Here is a 19,727-nt window from a genome sequence, read left to right on the forward strand (position 1 = left end):
GTTCACCACTTCACAATGCTATATCAAGTTCTGATTCAGGAGGGCAAGGGAATGGAAGCATCTTAAAGTGAGAGAAGTAAATATGGGGGAGGGGGTCACAACAGGAAGAAATTGAAGAATTTGGCAGAAATGCCCGCCAATCACTATGGAAAGTTTGAGAAATGTTGATCTCAGTGAAAGAAGCGAAGAATATAAGCCCATTTCAAAAGGTGAGAAAAGGGACACTAGGGAAATAAATGTCCTCTTGCCCATGTCACTGGCAAATGGCAGAACCTGACCCTGAGCCTACCTCTTGTTCTAGGTCAGACAGCCAAGGCAGGGATGGGAGGTGGGCTATGAGAGGTTTTCATGTTCGTGTGGCTAGATTCCCTGCTTCCTCAGTTTCCCCGATCCCTGCTCCAGGCCATCACAAGTTACAAGAATCAGATGGACCTCCTTGTTTCCAAGTCACATCACTGAAGGCAGAAAAACTTCGTACATAAGTACACAGTAAGTAGAGGTCAGTAGTTCATAACCAGTGAGTGAAGGAAAACAGAACACGCTGTAACTGAAGCAAAATATTCTAGAGACAAGGATATTTTTTTTAGGATAAATTGTAAAGCAACATTGCCCAAGGGCTTCTTTAGGAAACCCAGAGCCCTAGCATCCCACAAAGTCAAAATTCAAACTTGTCCTTTATTTCCTTCACGATACGCATGGCAATTATCATGCAATATCATCACCTGAGAAAGGGAGCATAGTTTTTAGCAAAAAAAAAAAAAAAAAACTAGGAAAAAACCAAATGGTTCTTTATAAGCCCTCAAAAAAGCAGAATGAGATCCATGAGAATGATCCAGATAATATATGGGGAAACCCTAAATTTGTAGCTATGCTTAAAAATGAGAACTTGGGGTGCCTGGGTGCTGCAGTTGGTTAAGTGTCCAACTCTTGGTTTCAGCTGAAGCCATGATCTCAGGGTCATGAGACTGAGCCCCGCATCTGACTCCAAAAGCTCAGCACAGCATCTGCTTGAGGTTCTCTCTCTCCTTCTGCCCCTCCTGCTCATGCTCTCTAAAATAAGTAAATCTTAAAAAAAAAAAAAAAAAAGAATTCAAATACTGGAAATTCCCCTGCAAAGACAATTTACCCAAGGAAAAGGGGTTGGAATTTCTCTCCTTTCTTAAATTACACAAAGGGTTAACAAACCCCCAAACCTTTAGGTCAACACATGAGATTTAATTCGAACGGTCTTCTTATTGTAAAGAGTGCTGGCACAAGTCACACTTAGCCTTTCTGAGTATTACTCAACCCAGGAAATGAGTAGTACTGATCAGTGCACAGGGAGGTGGTTACGATTATCTGAGATACCAAGAGTCCTTCAACAGAAACCTTCACATAAAGTATCCATTATTGGGCGCCTGGGTGGCTCAGTTGGTTAAGCGACTGCCTTCGGCTCAGGTCATGATCCTGGAGTCCCGGGATCAAGTCCCGCACCGGGCTCCCTGCTCAGCAGTGAATCTGCTTCCCCCTCGGACCCTCCCCCCTCTCATGCTCTATCTCATTCTCTCTCTCAAATAAATAAAATCTTTAAAAAAATTTTTTTTAAAGTATCCAGTATCTTAGGTATTATTCTGATAAACTTTAATCATAAATTAAGAACCACCCCTTGGAGTTAGCGCTCCCCTCCATTCTAAACCTGGTCCCAGTTGTAATGAAAGCTTAAGAAAGGTCAGGAAAAGTGAGTTGGGCATAAATAACTTTGATTTGTGCATTCAGAATGGGAAGTCTCTGACGATTTCTTAAGCTTCACTGTCTAAATTAAGGCTTCAAGGGAGGTAAGCCGAGGCAGTAAGACAGTACACAACAAATGTTCATATTCCATTTGGTTCTTTTTATTAGAAGTTGAGAATACAGCAAGTAAGAGAAATCCCATGGTGAATGGAACCATCACACAGAGGCCTTTCTGGAACCCCAACCTTCTATGATCCCCAAAATGTGCTTTGTGGCTTCAGCAATTTATAAAGGAGAAGGGGGGAAAATACTGAAAAAGGCCACTATTTAATGGTGAAAGAATGAAGCTCGAGAGGTCCTAACCAGCCTAGGGCCAACAAAGAAAATTAAAAATCTGCACAGAGCAAGCAAGCCTCTGATGCTGAGAGTAAGGCATTCAGGCGCCAACCTGGTGAGAGTTCTCAGCGAGCACTGTGAAGACCAAGTGCACAGTGAGGCTGTTGGTAGTGAGCTGCACATAGACACACACATATAAATGGGGGCACGCACACACACACTCGCACACACACCCTAAAGAGGGAGATTTTTACTGGATTACACATCACTGATGTTAATTTCATTTTTCCTAACAGTTTGTGCTATGTTGAACCAGATTCAGCTCCTCCTTTGGGGTGTGGGGTGACTGGGCCCAGAAACTACTACTTCTGTCGTTGTTGTTACAGGGCTGCATCTTATACCCTGTATCCCAAAGTGCATGACCAAAGAGCAAGTCTGGCTTCTGATATGTGCTGTTGCTTCCATGAGATTAAGTGTCCTTCCTTCCAGATGGCCACTGCCCTGCTGGACTATTCCCTCAAAGGGAGTAATACTGTTCTTTATTCTGTCAGGCACTGCACCAGTTCACCCACTCAAGTCTTTTGCTGGGTCCCCTGGCACCCAAGGCAGTGACCTTACCCAGAACCAAAATACTTTCAAGTTCTTCCCCAGTTCTACAATGGAGTCCTTCTTCTTGGTACCCAGCTTTCGCTGGAGATTGGAAGGGGAGAGAAAGGAGATTAATAACCAAGAAAATGCTCTGCTGGATAGGAGACCCTTCCCATACACCAAACACCTATTGGAGGGTGCCAGCCCCTGCGCTTAGGGCTTCAATGTTTAGTTCTAAAACCCACAATCCCCAAGATGTAACTCAATCACCTGAAGTCTTGGGTGACAGCAAGTAACCTAAGACTCAAGTGCTATTTTGGTGGTTTGTCTGTGAGCCAAGATTAGAATTCTATGAACCAGATCCTTCCCCTACCACTTTCCCTGACACCATAACAGGGTACCTCTGGGGCATGAGCAACCTTTTTTCTACTTCTAGCAGCTCTTTAAAGATACAGCTGTACCAGACTCCCTGGCAATAACATACCATTTTCTTTCACAACTTCCCACCACACTATCCCCAAAAATTGGGGTTCAGGGAATACTGATGACTCCAAGGTGGGTACCAGACCTTGCTTTACAATAGAGTTCTACTGGCTTTCTTGTTGAAGGACAGCTGATATGTGTGTCACGACTAGGCTCACTAAGACAGTGGTGCCAGAGGTGAAATTCACCTTTTCTGATCCAAAGGAAGCATTCTCCCAACCTATGTAAATGAGCTCAGGAGGCACCTGGGCAAGTCAGAGTCTCTTTTGTGGCTGGCTCCGTGCCAGGAGCTTTGATGCCAGGGAAAAGTCCATTTGTATTCCCAAGAGGGGGGAAGGGTGGTTAGGGCAGTGCCTGTTAACAGAAGGAAATTTCTGGGGCGTTCCAGAGCTCCACAGCAAAGATATGGAAAACTGTCACATCCCTGCAGATAAAAATCACCACAAAATTGAATAGGATGCCAGGAAGTAATCAGATCAGCCTCTGGGCTAACACTTCCAGAGCTCCCCCCACTGTCTCCACTACCCCTTTGCTGGCATAATTGACTTTCCCAAGTAAATGGCTCTACTCTTTAGAAGGGGTCACTCTCAGCACAGAAAACCAGCCTCTCGAGTGATACCTTAACTAGAGCCTTTATCTAACATCCTGTCAGCCATTCACGTGCTGCTTCCACTGAGAAAACACATACAGCTTCCCTCTACCTTGGGACTCCCAAAGGCTCTCAGACATGAGAGTGGTCATGTGATCACTGGGCTGGAGCTGTACTTTCTGCCCCACAGGGTCCAAGTTATGCCAGCCTTTAGAAGGCACCTTGGTGCACCAAGGCATTATACATTCTGGGGCCATCACCTGATCCTCCTACAGTCACTTTGTGCAAAATTGAAACAGTGTGTGGTACTTGCATGTTTCATTCTATACAAAATTCCCCTCCCTCCCATACCCCTGTTTTAAACATTTATATAAATTCTTATTTTAAACAGTAAGTTAGAAATCTTATTTACATTAATTTCTTTGTTCTCCCAAAAGAGCATCTAAAATCACATTCCCACCCTTTAATAGGATATAAATGTTCACCTAAATTGGTTTGTATTACTGATTTGAGAGAGAAAGGGAGAAGAACGAACCACCAGCTAAACTGTGTTCCCATCTTCTACAAAGAAACGTGACACGGATCAGAAGCCAGTTTGCCAAGGTCGTGCAGAGCCCTCAATCAGTAGATCCCAATTATAAGTCAAGGTTTGGGCCATTTCTCCTTTTCTCCAAATTGATGCACTCCATCCTTTGAGGTATGATTTATTTTTGCTTTTCTCTTTTCAGTCGTGTACCAGGTGGAGCCCCAGGGGCATCACAAAGCCCACGAGGCTGTCCAAATTTTGGGGCTCCTCTGGCACTGGCATCAATGGCCAGTAAGGGAGGCCTGCAGACGCTGCAGGGCCTGTTCAGGGTCACAGTCCCCAGCTTCTGGAAGGTGTCACAGTGCATCCTCTTCACTGCAGCCTCCGCCAATCATGAAACGGAACTCCTGGAGGTTTGAGACGCCATGGAAGTGAACAAAAGCGCCAGCAACCACAAAGATGTGAAACAGCTGATGAGAGTGAAACTGGAGGGAAGGGGGGAGGAGAGAGAAACCCATTCATTATTAAAGTCTGCTAAAGAGTCTTCAGGTTTGTTTGTGCTGAGGAGGGCAGGGAATGGAGGTGACAGAGCTCAAATTCGAGGTGTCCACAGACCTTGGAACATCCATTAGGGCATATCACATTCTGCTGAACTCAAGGCCAGCTGTCTCCAAAGAAATCAAGGTGCTACCGCTAAATTCTAACTATGAAGATGTGTACACATATCACAGGAGAATCTGGTAAACTTGGGCAAGTGGCATACACACACTCTTGCCAACAGACTACAAAGGCCCAAAAATCCCTCCGTGCCCAGCAATGGGCTACAGTTAGACATGGGGAGGTTTTCCTCTTTGCTGAAGGAGGTTTTTATCATGGCCTCAATAAGGCACCAGGGCTATGGCCGATTTAAATGTTGCTCTCTCTCAGAAAAACCGAAGGGATTTCTAGGATTAGGTAGAAGATTAAAACATACGTCCCTCAGCTCTAAGACTCTGGAATCACACGAACAACATACCTTATCAAAAGACTAGCAAAGCCAGGCCTTTTCCTTCCTTCTCAAATCAGAAACTGGTCTACAAGCACATGACATTTTTTTCTGATTTAATCTGTTCTGTTGAATGCTAGTTCATTTCTTAAAAGGGATCTATCAATTGCTCAGTGAACAGAACATCATTTCAAAAATTATACTATTCTCTCATTATCATCTCAAAAAGTACAGTTGCAAAACAGTATTCATCAAGAGAAAGAGAATGATTTTAGAGGTGTAAACTAGAAGGAGCCACAAGTCACATCCCAGGAAATGCTTCCTAGGAAACCAAAGGGGATTCATTCTCCCAAAAAAGTGGGGGGGGGGGGGAATAACCCCATAATCAATGTCAAAATGATGATGAGGCAATCTCCAAAAGATAAATTAACTAATTTGAATCTGAAAAGATTGCCTAAATTAGCATTACCTTCATTTTATGAAGGACTAAAACTCTGAAGACTAGATGATCAACTTAGTTTACAATAATCAGCAACAGGTCAAGGAACAGAATTCCAAAGGTCAGACTTCGTATCAAACAACTTTTCAATTCTGTACCTATTGAAAATGTTTCAGGCCATCTTCAATTACAAAATTTTCCATCTATTGGTCCCTTACATTTCTTTCCCCTTCTCTTTCCCTCTCTCTTAACCACAATCTAGTTAGCTCTCCCTCCTCTCTTGCTACCAAAAACACATGTATACACACTCAATCTCTCATTACAAATCATCGGATTTTAGTATCAAAAAGGACTTTGGTAAACAATCTAGTCCACTACCCTCATTTTCTAAAAGGAGGAAACCAAAACAAGCTAGAATGTCTTACCAGTTCAGGGTAGTAGAGGAGCACAGACTCGGGTATTAGACTAGCCTGATTCAAATCCCACTCCTACCACCCAGGAGCAACTTGTCCTCACACTGGACATGTTACCTAATCTCCCTAAGCCTCATTTCCTAATCTGTAAAATGAAAACATTAGTAATAGTTGTCATATCTTAGAGGGCCAATGTATTAAATGGGGTAATGTGTGTAAAGTGCTCACTCAGAACCATGCCAACCACCAAGTAAGTGCTCAGTAAATGTTAGTCATCACTGTACTTAACCAGAGAAACACAACTAATGAGGAAGAGTTACAACTAAAATACAGGTCTCGCAATTTTGAGTCTAAAATTTTTCAATTATTTCACTTTCCGGTCTGCCAGTAACATACTAACAGATATGTATATATATATACTAACTGCCCCTGGTCATACTTACCCAGATATCACACTTGCCAGGAAAAAAGCGTTCAGGGATGCGGGCAGCATAGAGGGCGGCGCCTGTGATATAAAGGCTGGCCATCAGCATCAGCCAGCCAATCTGCCCTATGGTGGCGGCCTTCAGGAATCCCTCCGAGATGACATAGTGCAAGGTAGGAATGATTCCACTCAGGCCAAGGCCCAAAAATACTCCTGGCAATCACAAGAATAAAATAAAGTAAAAATGCAGAAGAGAAGTAAGGAAGAAGTCAGTATTGCAACACAGCACTAGTAATTCTATAAACTGAGTATTTCAAGTATGAGGCTTCTTGTTTGAAATGAAAAAGAAGGTTCTTCAAACTCTGGGATACTGCCACAACAGACAGCACAGCTCTGTTCTAAAAGAGATCCATTTACAAATGCAAGGAGCCTCCTGCTGAGAGAGGCTCAGCTTAACAAGTCAGCAGTCCTCAAAAGGCTTAGAAATGTGTTAAGTGTTTCAGGAATAGACAGCTCAAGGAGTTTGTTTAAAACAAACTTTCCTAAATGCTGCCACTTCATAGACACAGATTGCAATACAGAGCAATTTCACTTATTTTATCTCCCCCCTTTGAAGCAACAGGGATCCCTGGGGTTGGAGTGAAGTGGAAAGGCAGGGGGTGGCAACTGGAGGGGGGGGGCTAGGGGGGAGGTCACGACTGCTCCTGGAAGCTCCCAGTCCCAAAAGTACCAATCTGGGTACAGAAATCTATCAGAATCACTCCACCACAGCCCTAGTGCCTTCAAAATCATCTACAGCAGTGTTTTTCAAACTTCTGAATATGACCTAGGTGAATCTGGATTAGCATTTTTTTTTTAGTGAACTACAATGAAATAAAAATCAAACTGTCGCAAATGGAGTGTTAAGTAGTAGTTTGCAGAAGCTGAGTCATATGTGTGTGAATTTATGAGTATATACACAAATCCATGTCAGTCGAAAACCACAGAACACTTCGCACCCAGGAGCCAATAACTGCTTCCACATTTTGACACAAAGAGTTAGAAATGACCTTTAAGTCTCAAGATACAAGACAAGGAGCCTATTACTTGCTTTGGACATTACCAAGTTGCTGGTATGCAACAATACATGCACACACACACACCTGATAAATAATGGGCACCTACCTACAAGAGAAGAGGAAAATGACAATGCTCATCTCACAAAAGAAGGGAATCGAGCAGGCCAAAATAAAAAAACCTTTTCCTACTTCTACCCCTCACTAAAGAGAAACCGTCACGATCCTGTTTCACATGCTAAACAGAGGCTCTGGCAGTCTTGCCTACCATTCTGGAAGTCAAAAGCTCAGGAGCCCGGTTCTTCTGATGTGTATCACAGCAGAATGAATGTTCAGCCATACTCTCTATCTCCCACGCTGAAGAAGGCTTAGCCCCACAGTTAAGTACCGCTGGAAGTCACCCCTGACCACTGCTTCTCTGCTCAGATAATCACTTAAAAAGGGACATGGGGAGACTGTTGCAAACAGTGGTCATTAACAAGAAGTTAAATTCTAACTTCTAACCTTCTAGGAAACTGCAGATGAACCATGGCTTGGATTTTAATACGAAATGGTTTTGGGGTTTTTTTGTTTTGTTTTGTTTCAAAGGTTTTAAAGGTTTACTACTACTTGTTCATTCTCAGTAGGCTCCAGGTTTGATACCGAGGAAAGAACACTGAAGGACATGGCCCTGGCCACAAGGAGTCCCAGTCCAGTGGGAAACAAAAACATGTCTCCATGAACTCCCCACTCATAGAAGAAGGCTCAACCAGAGGTTTTTTGCTTTCCAAACAATCTCCATCGAGACAGGCCTCATTCTAAATATAAAAAGCCTCTTTTTCCCTATATTAGAAGAGATGTATGGTGTTTACTTTAGTAGAATACAATCATATGAAGTTTTATTTACCTAAGCAGTACACATTTTTGAATAAAAATACAAAACAAAAAAAATGACGCCAAAAGAACCAATCACTAAAAAAAGTACACTCCAAGCTGAGAATGAGAAAGAGTAATCATTGTTCTTTTGTGGGTTTTTGGATTTTTTTTTTTTTTTACAAAGGTTACAGAGCCACAGCCTTTTGGACAGTACATGGTCATAAATTCAAGTGAATTACAAAATATATACACTGACTCATAAAGCTCCCCATGCCCTTCAACTCTTTGTGCTTTAAGACAACTAATAAACACTACACTACATTAAAAGCCCCTGAAGAACAGCAGCTATGACTTATTTATCTTTGCATCACAAGTACATAGCACAGGACTTGGCAAGTAGACCTTTAATAAATGACTGGTAAATAAATGAATGTCCAATGTAAAACCCCCACATCTCTTACCTGCTCTTACTCCTCGATACTGAGGGGTAGCAAACATGTCCCACTGGGAAACTATAATGGCCGCAATGCCCAGCACACAGATGACAATTAAGTAGATAAAGCAAGGTTGTGGATTACAGTAGAAAGAATAATAAAGCCATGGAACAAAACTTCCCATAATCAGAAGAGCAATACCAGAGTAATCCAGTCTAAAATAGGAAAAAAAAAAAATTCATGTGATGTTAAAAAGTACGACCCATTACAGGTTCCAATTACTCCCCTATGACATGAGCTAGCACTAACAGACAAGAGGCAAACAGGGATGCTTGCTTTAATTTAAAAAAAAAAAAAAAAAAAAAAAAACTTTTTTTAAGTTCCCATCAGATAGTATCAAGAATTCTGCCAATTCTGCTGGATATTCTTCCCTAACCACTGACTCTAATATTTGATTACAATGTAGACTTTCCGATACTTACTTAGAGAAGAGCCGGGAGACCCCTTCTGAGTGGCAGTAGACCGTGTGGAAGAGCCATGAAAAAGAAAGGCAGAGAATGGCCCCCAAGAAGAATAATCCAAAGACCACCTTCTCTTGAAGAGGGGCCACAAAGGAGATGTTTGGGCGAAACATATAAAAGATCCCCAGGCACAGGAAAAATACACAACCTACAAAAAGAGTAAGTACAGAAAGAGAAAAGACGATCGATCCCTTGTCAAGAAACAGTGTTGTGTGTTGATGAGGTTCTCAGTCCTTCACAATCACAATGATATCTGAATCAAAAGTTCCATGAGAAAGATTTTCCAAATAACTAAAGCTTATCCAAAATTTTGGTCTACTTCAAACACTGCTGGTACCTTATACTCCTCAGCTTCAAAAACCGAGTGTATAGGAAATAGTATTTTATTTACCTAAGAGCATAATCCAAAAAGAAACCAGACAATGCTGCTACTCCTTAGAAGGCTAAATTAGTCCATTTCTACCTGTAAATCTAGTATAGAATTTCATTTAGAAAGTTTTTGGCACATATGTTGGAGCCCAGCTTTCAAAGATCCATTTTGGTGTTCGCTTTTGCAATGAATTCTAATACCTCCAAACCCTGTCAAGAAATACAGCTTTTGGGGCACCTGGGTGGCTCGGTTGGTTAAGCGTCTGCCTTCAGCTCAGGTCATGATCTCAGGGTCCTGGGATTGAGTCCCGCATCAGGCTCCCTGCAGGGAGTCTGCTTCTCCCTCTCCTCCCCGCTCGGGCTCTCTCTCTCTCTCTAGCTATTTCTCTCTCTCTCTCTCAAATAAATAAATAAAATCTTAAAAAAAAGAAAAAGAAATACAGCCTTCCTCCACCAACAGCCATCAAGGAACATTATGCTTCTCTGGTGCTCACCACTTGGCCCAACAGATTCAAGAGTTAAGGACAATAAAATGCCTATTCATGCTATTTCATAATCAGTTTTTAAACTGCTCTTCTTCACAGTAAAATACATATTCTTGCCGCTTAAGAAAAGGTCACTTAACACAGGAAGGCACAGAAATTAAGAAGTTAAACATGTGCTAAGTAACTGTTCTATTTAAAAAACTTTTACCCTTGAGTAGAAGTCAGCAATGAACTGGTTTTGCTGCTCTATTCCATTCTCACTACACTAGCAGGTAGAAAGGAATTCGTGGACACAACAGAAATCAAATGTGTGATACAAAATGCAAGTCAAATGGGGGTAAACCAGAAAAGATTTCATATATTCACGGGGTTGTGCAACCATCACTATTATTTAATTTAAGAATATTTTCATCACCCCAAAAAGCAGCCCCCACTTACTACATTCGTCTCCCCCTCCCCACTATCCCACAGCCCTAGACAACCACTAATCTACTTTGTCTCCACGGATTTTCACATTCTGGACATTTCGTGTATATGGATTACATAATATGTGGCCTTTTGTGTCTGGCTTGTTCCACTTAGCATAATGTTTCAAGGCTCACCCATGTTGCATCACATATCAGTACTTCATCTCTTTTTATGGCCAAATAATATTTCCTTTGTATGGATATGCCACATTTTATTTACCCATTCACCAGCTGAAAGATGTTTGGGTTGTTTCTACTTTTTAACTATTATAAATAATGTTGCTAAAAACATTTGTATACATGTTTTTGTGTGAACATGTTTTCAATTCTCTTGAGTACATAACTAAGGAGCAGAACTACTGATAACTCTGTTTAACTTTCTGAGGAACTGTCAAAACTGTTTTCCATAAAGGCTGTGCCATTTTACATTCCTACCAGCAAAGTATGAGAGTTGCAATTTTTCTACATCCTTGCCAAAACTTATTTTCCATTTTCTTGATTATAGCCATTCTAGCAAGCGTAAAGTGGTATCTCATTACATTTTTCAAAGTATTTGAATTGCAATCTCCAAAATGACTAATGATGTTGAGCATCCTTTTCCCCCTTTTTAAAAATTGAAATAGAGTTGACACTTGAGCATTTTTTCATGTGTTTATTGGTCATCTGTAGACCTTTGGAGAAATGTCTATTCAGACGCTTTACTCATTTTTTAAACTGGGTCGTCCTTTTATTGTTTAGTTGTAGAAGAGTTCTTTACTAGAGCCTCATCAGATAGATGATTTGCAAACATTTTCTCCCATTCTGTGGGTTATCTTTCTACTTTCTTGATAATGTCCTTTCACATGCGAAAGTTTTTAATTTTGAGAAAGTTCAATTTATCTATTTTTTCTTTGGTTGTTTATACCAAACTTAGGTGTCAATTATCACGTAATCTAAGGTCACAAAGATTTACATCTGTATTTTTACCTAATGATTTTATGGTTTTAGTTCTTATGTTTAGGTCTTTGATCCATTTTGAGTTAATTTTTGTAATGAGGTAGGGATCCAACTTGATTCTTTTACATGTACTCAGTTTTCCCCCGATACTATTTGCTGATAAGACTATTCTTCCCCCACTGTATTCTTCCTTTAATATGCAATCATGATGGAAAAAAATATTAGCCATCACATTCTACTTCAAGCAAAACTAAAATTTAGTTGTGAATATTCTAAGTAATGATTTTGAAAAATCAGTATTTCTATTAAATAAGCACCTTCCTCACAGTGTTCATTAAGACATTATACCACATTTTGTACAGCACCTTTCCCTTGGCCTGGTTCAAGAACACAGTCTGAAAATCTAATATATAAAATTATAACTTAGCTACAAATAAAATCAAAGTGCAAACTAGGATAACCACAGAATAAACCAGTAAGAAACTGCATCATTAGAAATCCAAAAAACAAAATGGCAAATCCCAAATACATTTTTTTGTTTTATCCTTATCCTCAAATACACAGGGGGAAAAAAAAAAGAATAAAGTGAATCACTAATCCCCTGCACCACTGATATTACATACCTAAAAGATGTGTCCAGATGTTACCTGTCTCTGTGTGTATTCTGAAAATGCTCTTAAAACAGGCCCGGAAAGAAGGCATTGGGGGCCGATGTCCATGTAAAAGGAAATCGTTATCCTTGAGCCAGTCTGGTAGTACATCATGAGGGATTACTCGCCACCGACCTTCCCATACCTGGAAGAAGAATATCAAATATCTTTGTGGTTTTGTCAATGTAGCAACACTGAGTGCCCTAAAAGAATGGTTTTAAGCTTCGTTTCAGTCTGGCTAAAGGTTGGGTCCATCTGTACAGACTTGCCTTCATCATCCACAACCGACTTTACCTCTGAAAAGTCCCTGTGATATTAAATATGACTGTTTTTATACTTCACATTTCTGTTGGTGTAAAAAGAACTACAGCTGACCCTTGAAAGTGGGTTTGAAATGTGCGGGTCGACTTATATGCAGATTTTTTCCAATACAGTTCTGTAAATGAATTTTCTCTTCCTTATGATGTTACTAACACTTTTTTCTCTAGCTTATTTTAAGAATATAGTTTTTAATACATATAACGTACAAAATATGTTGCCTTTTCATACTATTGGTAAGGCTCCCAATCAACAGTAGGCTATTAATAGTTAAGTTTTGGAGGAGTCAAAAGTTATGCATGGATTTTCAACTGCGAAGGAGTCAGTACCTTTAAGCCCTGTATCATTCAAGGGCCAAACCCGTATATAGAATCACTTGTGTGCCTTCTGCTAAATTCTCTCCCTTTCCCTTCTCTTCCTACCACAACAAACATGAAGTAAAAAAAAAAAAAGTGCATGAGTCAAAATCTTTGATCTCTACCATTAACTAGTTGAAGGAGCTTTAATCAGAAAATCACCAAGCCTCAGTTTCCTCATTTATAAAACAGGGTGACAGTACTTTACTTTGTAAGGATCAAATGAAATAACCCAGAGCACTTCGTAAATGTTTTAGCAAGCCCCAGCATCCACCCCACAGGTGGTATGTAACCCTGACCATTCCCAGAGGCTATTAACCTACCTAAGAGTTAGTGACTAATCCACCCTCCTCATGCTGGAGAGATGGCAAAGAAACTTAAACGTGAAGGGCTCTTCAAAAGTCCCATCACCACCACCCCCTTCTCCCTTTTCTTCACTGTCCCTCCCCCACAGACTCTAACAGAAAAGGGATCAGGAATTTGGTACCCGTCCTTAAAAACCTGTCAACCTCTGCACTGTTTCTTTTAATGTCTCTCAGCCCGGAGAGCTCACATCATAAGGATCACTTAATCCCAAACTAATTTGCTTCTCCTAATCAGAAAGATACAAGGAAAAATGCCATGTATATCGCCTACCTATAGACTTCAGGTTGAGACAATGACCCCTCTCCTACCCCTCAGGGTTCTTGTGACAAATAACGTGGCTAGGCTATTTCTACTACACAATGCAAAATGACTGCCAGCTACTGTGCCCATTTATTTTGCTTCACATCTTCCTGTTCTCTGCTCTCCTTAATCCTTCTTATTGAAATACACTTGTAAAAGAACTGATCCTCTGTGTAACTCCAAAGGAAGTGAGAACTAACAATTTAAGAGAAGTGGCCCTCTTAACGCTACTAAAATTCACTCTCTCTAGCCTCCCCACTTCCTCTCTCGCCTTCTAACTCAAAACCTGAGGCCTGTAGTTGTGATAATCTGGCTATTCCATGCTTGTTCGTAACATACAAAAAAATACAATAATGCCAAAAGACTAATCTAGATATATAATGTCTACTGGTAATAACAGTATTACCACTTGTAAAGTAGCTGTTTGAGATCTTCCAAAGGACTTTCTGGAGAGAAAGAATACTCTAGGAAACTGAATTTCTTTTCTCTAATTTGGACTTGAAAAAAAGATAGCTACTGTTAACATTAACTTTACAAGATGCTACTCTGTTTTACTTTGGGAGAATTTTTATTCTCTAAGAGGGAGAGGAAAAGAGAAATCAATCCTTACATCCTCAAGGCAGTTCACAATCTGCAAACAGCTCTGCTGTGACCATATGAAAAGTGCTATTGTGTTACCCCACACAGCCAAGATGCTCCCTTTTTGCAGTCAGAAAGAATATGTTGAGTTTCTTACTAGTTATATTTGCATATAACGTCAGAATGATTTTTCTCCATTGTTTCTAAACATTCCAGCAGTCTAAAATGAGCCAAGGAGCTATACTTTCATAATTATACTGAAGTTAGTGTCATATTCAACAGACACTGCACCCTCAATCCTCAACCTGGAGTCAATCCAAATGCCAACCCAAACAGGCATCCTCTTTTACCCACCACACCCCCTCCAGGGGAAAAAAAACAGGATCACAGCTTGGCCAAATACTATTTATTTATAAGCTTGACAAAGGCACTGCATAAATCAAACATCTGAGCAATGGTCCACTGGATTTGTATTAGATCATTAATGCACAAAACACTTATTTTTAATTGAAGGATGGAAAAAAAGAGAGCATGATCAAATTGGACACTCTATAAAGACTAAATGATTTTATGTCCCCTATTCCTATAATAAAAGCTTTTCCAAAAGGGAGTGTATATCAGCAAGGCCACAGGACACTTCATTTTAAATTGTTTACTTGCTTGCAATCCAAGAAAAAAACCGTGTGTGTCACTAGACCCAGCTAGTTGTCAAGTACACTCAGTCGCATGACCGCAGCAGAGCAAGTGTGGAGAATGCTGTGTCACAAGAAGCCTCTCTAGTCCACTCTCACTGACACACTGCTAGAGGATGATATGGGAACGGTAATAATTTTTGTGCTCCACTCATTCTTCTTCAATAAATCAGAGTTTGGAGCAAACAAATGCCCTAGTTTTTCTCCCATTAGCTGTTACATTAGAAGTTTTATTTGCTTTATTCTTTACTCTTAAGTTCAGAAAAGGAGAATAAAAAGGCAGTCAAGTTAGCTACAGTACCCCACTGATCTATACATATTAAAAATCCCTAATGGCCCAGACACTAAATATTCAACATCCCTGTGTGTTAATTCTCCTGAGACAGCAATCACTAGAAAGAATCTATTGTTTTGCTTGGCTTTTTCTTCACCGATCTTCAAACACTGAAAATTTCCTGGGCTCTAAGTAGACCCATAAATATTTGTTCCCCTCCCCCACCACTCTCTACCCATCCCTTTTCTCTTAGAAGAGATGTCTATACTCAGATTATGTTTTCTCATCCTCTGGTCCAAAGTACAGTATTCTATAGTCAACTGGCCCCCAATTATTTCTACCACCACTGTGAATGCAGGAAAACCCAACTTAGTTTTCAGGATCTAAGACCACACACATAAAAAGTCTTGCTTCCATGAAACCTATTTAAAAAAAAAAAAAAAAAAACGCTGAGAGTCACAAAAATTTCTCTCTAAATAATCAAGAGCTCTCCAGAAATGTTTAACAAATAAAATTATTTACACATACTAACACAGACAGACTTATGATTTTGGATAATTCCTGCCAGGGTCCCTATTGATCAGATTATCAAGTAGTTATAAATTTACCGGTGTCCCTGACTCTTTTCTCTAAGAAAGCAACCCCCATTCCAGTTACCATTTTAGAAGAAGAAGAAAAAAAAAATCCCCACAATAGGTCCTAAAGAATCAGATAATGCATTAGAAGAAAAACCTTACAGACAGAAAACATGCCAGCTAAACTAGAAATACTAGATGTGCATGAAAACTGGGAAATTTATATCTAAAGAGTAGTTTGATTACCCACAGAATCCTTAGAAAGATTAACACATTTGCCATCACAGTTACAAAGCAGAAGAGATTCAAAAGACTTGGAGATGGCATTTTAGTATCTCTAGGCATCAACTACTCCCTACTTTCATTCTGTTTTATCTAAACTGTCAACAAAACATCTACTCTGTTAACATACATCAGGAAACACTTGTTTCCCAGATGGATATTCCAGTTTTATCACAACTTTATCATGGCTACTTCAGGTAAACAAATGTATTTTGTCTTACACAGGGTTTAAGTCATGAGATTGTTTGTCTCCATTTTGCCACGGATTATGTCCAAAGTAAACCAAAGGCTAAAGTACTGCAAATCTCCTTAAAGGTTCCTGTTTGGGAAGGGTTAAATATATAGCAGAGAAATTATAAGAAACTATCTTACCTTACAAACAAATTCTTCCATTCTTTCCATAGCATGATGGGCTTGTAAAAGAGGGGACATGCCCATAAACCCCTCATCTTCCTGAGAAGCTACATCATTGCACTCATATTCCTCAGAGATCTGTAAGGCAATTATACAAACAGTCAGGGACAGAGACCAGGAGCCACATGAAACAATCAATAGACTAACCTTAAAAAATTATAATGAAGTAATTCTCTCAAGGTCAAAGCAAGGCCTCAAATAAGTAACAATATAGGAAGTACTGTCAGTTTATTATAGAATTATGAGTATTAAAAATGAACAACAGTTACTCAATTCTTCTCTCTGGCAGACAAATGAAATACGAGAGCATTCCCATGTTTGTTTCAGTAGCAAATTCCTGGGGTAGCCTGAATGGTTCGTTTTTTGTTTTAAGATTATATTCACAGATCACAAATTATTATTGTATATTACACAGTCGAGAAACTGCTGAGGGGAAAATCTCTAAGAACCCCACCTGGTACATATAAAATAAATAACTGTAATACAATATGGTAAGTACTCTAGGGTAAAAAAAAAAAAAAAAGGAAAGAAAAAAACAACAAGAGAAAAAAACATTTATTCAATTCTTAATATATGCCAACCATAAATGAAAGGGCTTTATGCAGGCCATCTAACTTAATCCTGACAGTCACCTATTATTAGATAAGTATGCTTATCCCCATTTAACATATAAAGAACATCAGGCAAAGAGGTTAAAATAAGTTGCCCAAGGTTTAAAAAAAAAAAAAAGTGAAAACTCCCACACCCACAATCTTCCACATTCTTGATGAAATGAAGAAAAGACAATCCGGATAGAACTTAAGGGATGAATCACTAAAATTAAGATTTGTTTCCAGATGAAGCTTCACACTAGTAGAGACAGAATGATACTGTGAGAAGGGCAATGGACCAGAAGTCAGGAGACCTAAGTAATTAAGTGTGGTTTTGCCACTATTATCGATGGAACCGTATACAGGTCTCTCAACCTGTGCCTCAATTTTCTCATTTCTATCTAAAAGAAGTTTAAAACTAAACAATCTCTACAGTCGTCCCTATTCTCTAAAATTCTGAGATTCTGGGGCGCCTGGGTGGCTCAGTTGGTTAAGCGACTGCCTTCGGCTCAGGTCATGATCCTGGAGTCCCGGGATCGAGTCCCACATCGGGCTCCCTGCTCGGCGGGGAGTCTGCTTCTCCCTCTGACCCTCTTCCCTCTCATGCTCTCTATCTCTCATTCTCTCTAATAAATAAATAAAATCTTTTAAAAAAAAATAAAATAAAATAAAATAAATAAAATTCTGAGATTCTGCCATTCGGTGAAGATGACAGCACAAGAGAACTGGAATTCCTTATCTACTAAGAGTCTGCTAGATAAACAGTACTGGCTAACATGACTGCATGAAGAAATGAATGACCTTCTACCTCCAGTCAGAAAACTGGTAAGGATGAACATGTAGGCACAGTAAGTAATCTACCACAGCACTTGAATTTGAACATGTTTAAAAAGAAATCCTAAGATTTTATTTTCCTATTTTTTACTTTTCAAGATAACTAGGGGCTTAGTATTAAGTAGCACTTGAAACATGTTACATAGCCAATCTCAACTGTTAAAAAATCATGTTCTCCAAGAAATTTATCTTGACTCTATATTCTTATAAAACACTCTCTGTAAAAATAAAACAAGATGAAACCAGAGAGGGAGACAAACTATAAGAGACTCTCAATCATTGGAAACAAACTGAGGGTTGTTGGAGGGGTAGGGGATGGAGAGATGGAGTAACTGGGTGATGGACATTAAGGAGGGCATGTGATGTAATGAGCACTGGGTATTATATACGACTGATTAATCACAGGTCTGTACCTCTGAAACCAATAATACATTATATGCTAATTAATTGAATTTAAATTTTAAAAATGTTTAAAAGAAAAAAACACCCTCCGTTCTTTACTTCCCTAAAACTTCCCTGTCTGTCCTTCAGTGCCCAGTTTCTCAACCTTTCTTTCATGATTGCTACCTTCCCCTCCCCCACCAAGCATTTTTAGATTGCTTCTTCCATCCCCAGGAAATTTTATTAACACAATATACTGTGTATCTATTTATGTACTGTGGCCCTATGGAGGGCTACAAACCACTGTAATATTTTAAGTTTTTCAATCCTCTCTCAATCAAGAAGGAATTTTCACCAGAGAATGTGTATGTCCTACTTAACCCACAGCAACTGCCTCCTCTCCTGAACTTTTCTAGCAATTGAAGTCTCTAACCCTCATTTGACAACGAATATAATATCTGATTTACAGCTCTTGTTTTATTGACTTATACTGTTTTACTTCATGTTTGACATAATTTTACTTTTTTAGTGTATCATTTCCTAACTGAGATTTTAAGTGTCTATGTGGTCTTCTTCCCCATGGCCCCAGAACAGCTCTGTGTAATATAATATGTTATATACTTCACTACAGCTCAATTAATGCTTTAAAATTTTTTCAACAAAAAATTTAAAGGTGCCTAATTAAACATAAAATAGACAATAGCTTAAAAGATCAGCAGACTGAATTTAAAATACAAATTTGTATATGAAATGTAAAAGAGCAGGGCGCCTGGGTGGCTCAGTTGGTTGAGCGACTGCCTTCGGCTCAGGTCATGATCCCAGAGTCCTGAGATCAAGTCGCGCATTGAGCTTCCAGCTCGGCAGGGAGCCTACTTCTCCCTCTGACCCTCTCCCCTCTCAAGCTGTTTCTCTCTCTCTCTCTCTCAAATAAATAAATAAATAAAATCTTTAAAAAATAAAAAAATGTAAAATAGCTTAAATATTTATGCATGTTCAACATGTATTTGATCTTCACAAAGAGTAACAGAAACGAGGATTCAGTCTTGATTTTCTTACAAATAAATTATGCCAGCAGTTTCTAATAAAACTACACATAAATGAGCATATAAAGTAGGACTTAAATGAGCATTTAAAGTAAAACTCAATTAAGTTGCAGAACTGGTCTGAAATGTCAATGGGATTACTTACAGTCAGTAGTTCTGAGTATCAGGCTAATAATACATTTGGATCCATAGAAGACTACTGATAGGAAAAGGTAAACCAGATTCCCTGGCAAAATAAAGGGCATTTCACACACTTAAATTGGAGACTTAGATAAGAAAAAATGAGGATAGGGTGCTTCTCTCCATGGGTACTCACACTTTCTACAGAAAAGAGAGATGAATGGTTCAACTTCCCAATCATAAGGAGGTAAGAAGAACAACAACATTGCTGTTGAGAGCTAATATGCATTTATCGAAAGAAAACAAGTACATTCAGAATGTAGGATGTATGGTCTGAG

General features: G+C 39.5%; 1 protein-coding gene across 1 annotated transcript in view; it reads right to left on the reverse strand.

Annotated features, from left to right (window-relative positions):
* Positions 1-1,849: 1,849 nt before the first annotated feature.
* Positions 1,850-19,727, reverse strand: part of ADIPOR2 (adiponectin receptor 2) — a 99,204-nt gene continuing 81,326 nt past the window's right edge. Inside the window, exons 3-8 of the mRNA XM_028121118.1 lie at positions 16,380-16,499; positions 12,239-12,410; positions 9,320-9,506; positions 8,865-9,052; positions 6,513-6,706; positions 1,850-4,717 (exon numbers count right to left, since the gene is read on the reverse strand). Coding sequence (XP_027976919.1) covers positions 4,589-4,717; positions 6,513-6,706; positions 8,865-9,052; positions 9,320-9,506; positions 12,239-12,410; positions 16,380-16,499 — 990 coding nt within the window. The 3' untranslated portion in view covers positions 1,850-4,588. The remainder of the gene's footprint in view (positions 4,718-6,512; positions 6,707-8,864; positions 9,053-9,319; positions 9,507-12,238; positions 12,411-16,379; positions 16,500-19,727) is intronic.

The sequence above is a fragment of the Eumetopias jubatus genome, unplaced genomic scaffold (assembly GCF_037043125.1).
Source record: "Eumetopias jubatus isolate StellerSeaLion01/CBP00866 unplaced genomic scaffold, mEumJub1_p1.0 scaffold_8, whole genome shotgun sequence".
NCBI classification, from domain to species: domain Eukaryota; kingdom Metazoa; phylum Chordata; class Mammalia; order Carnivora; family Otariidae; genus Eumetopias; species Eumetopias jubatus.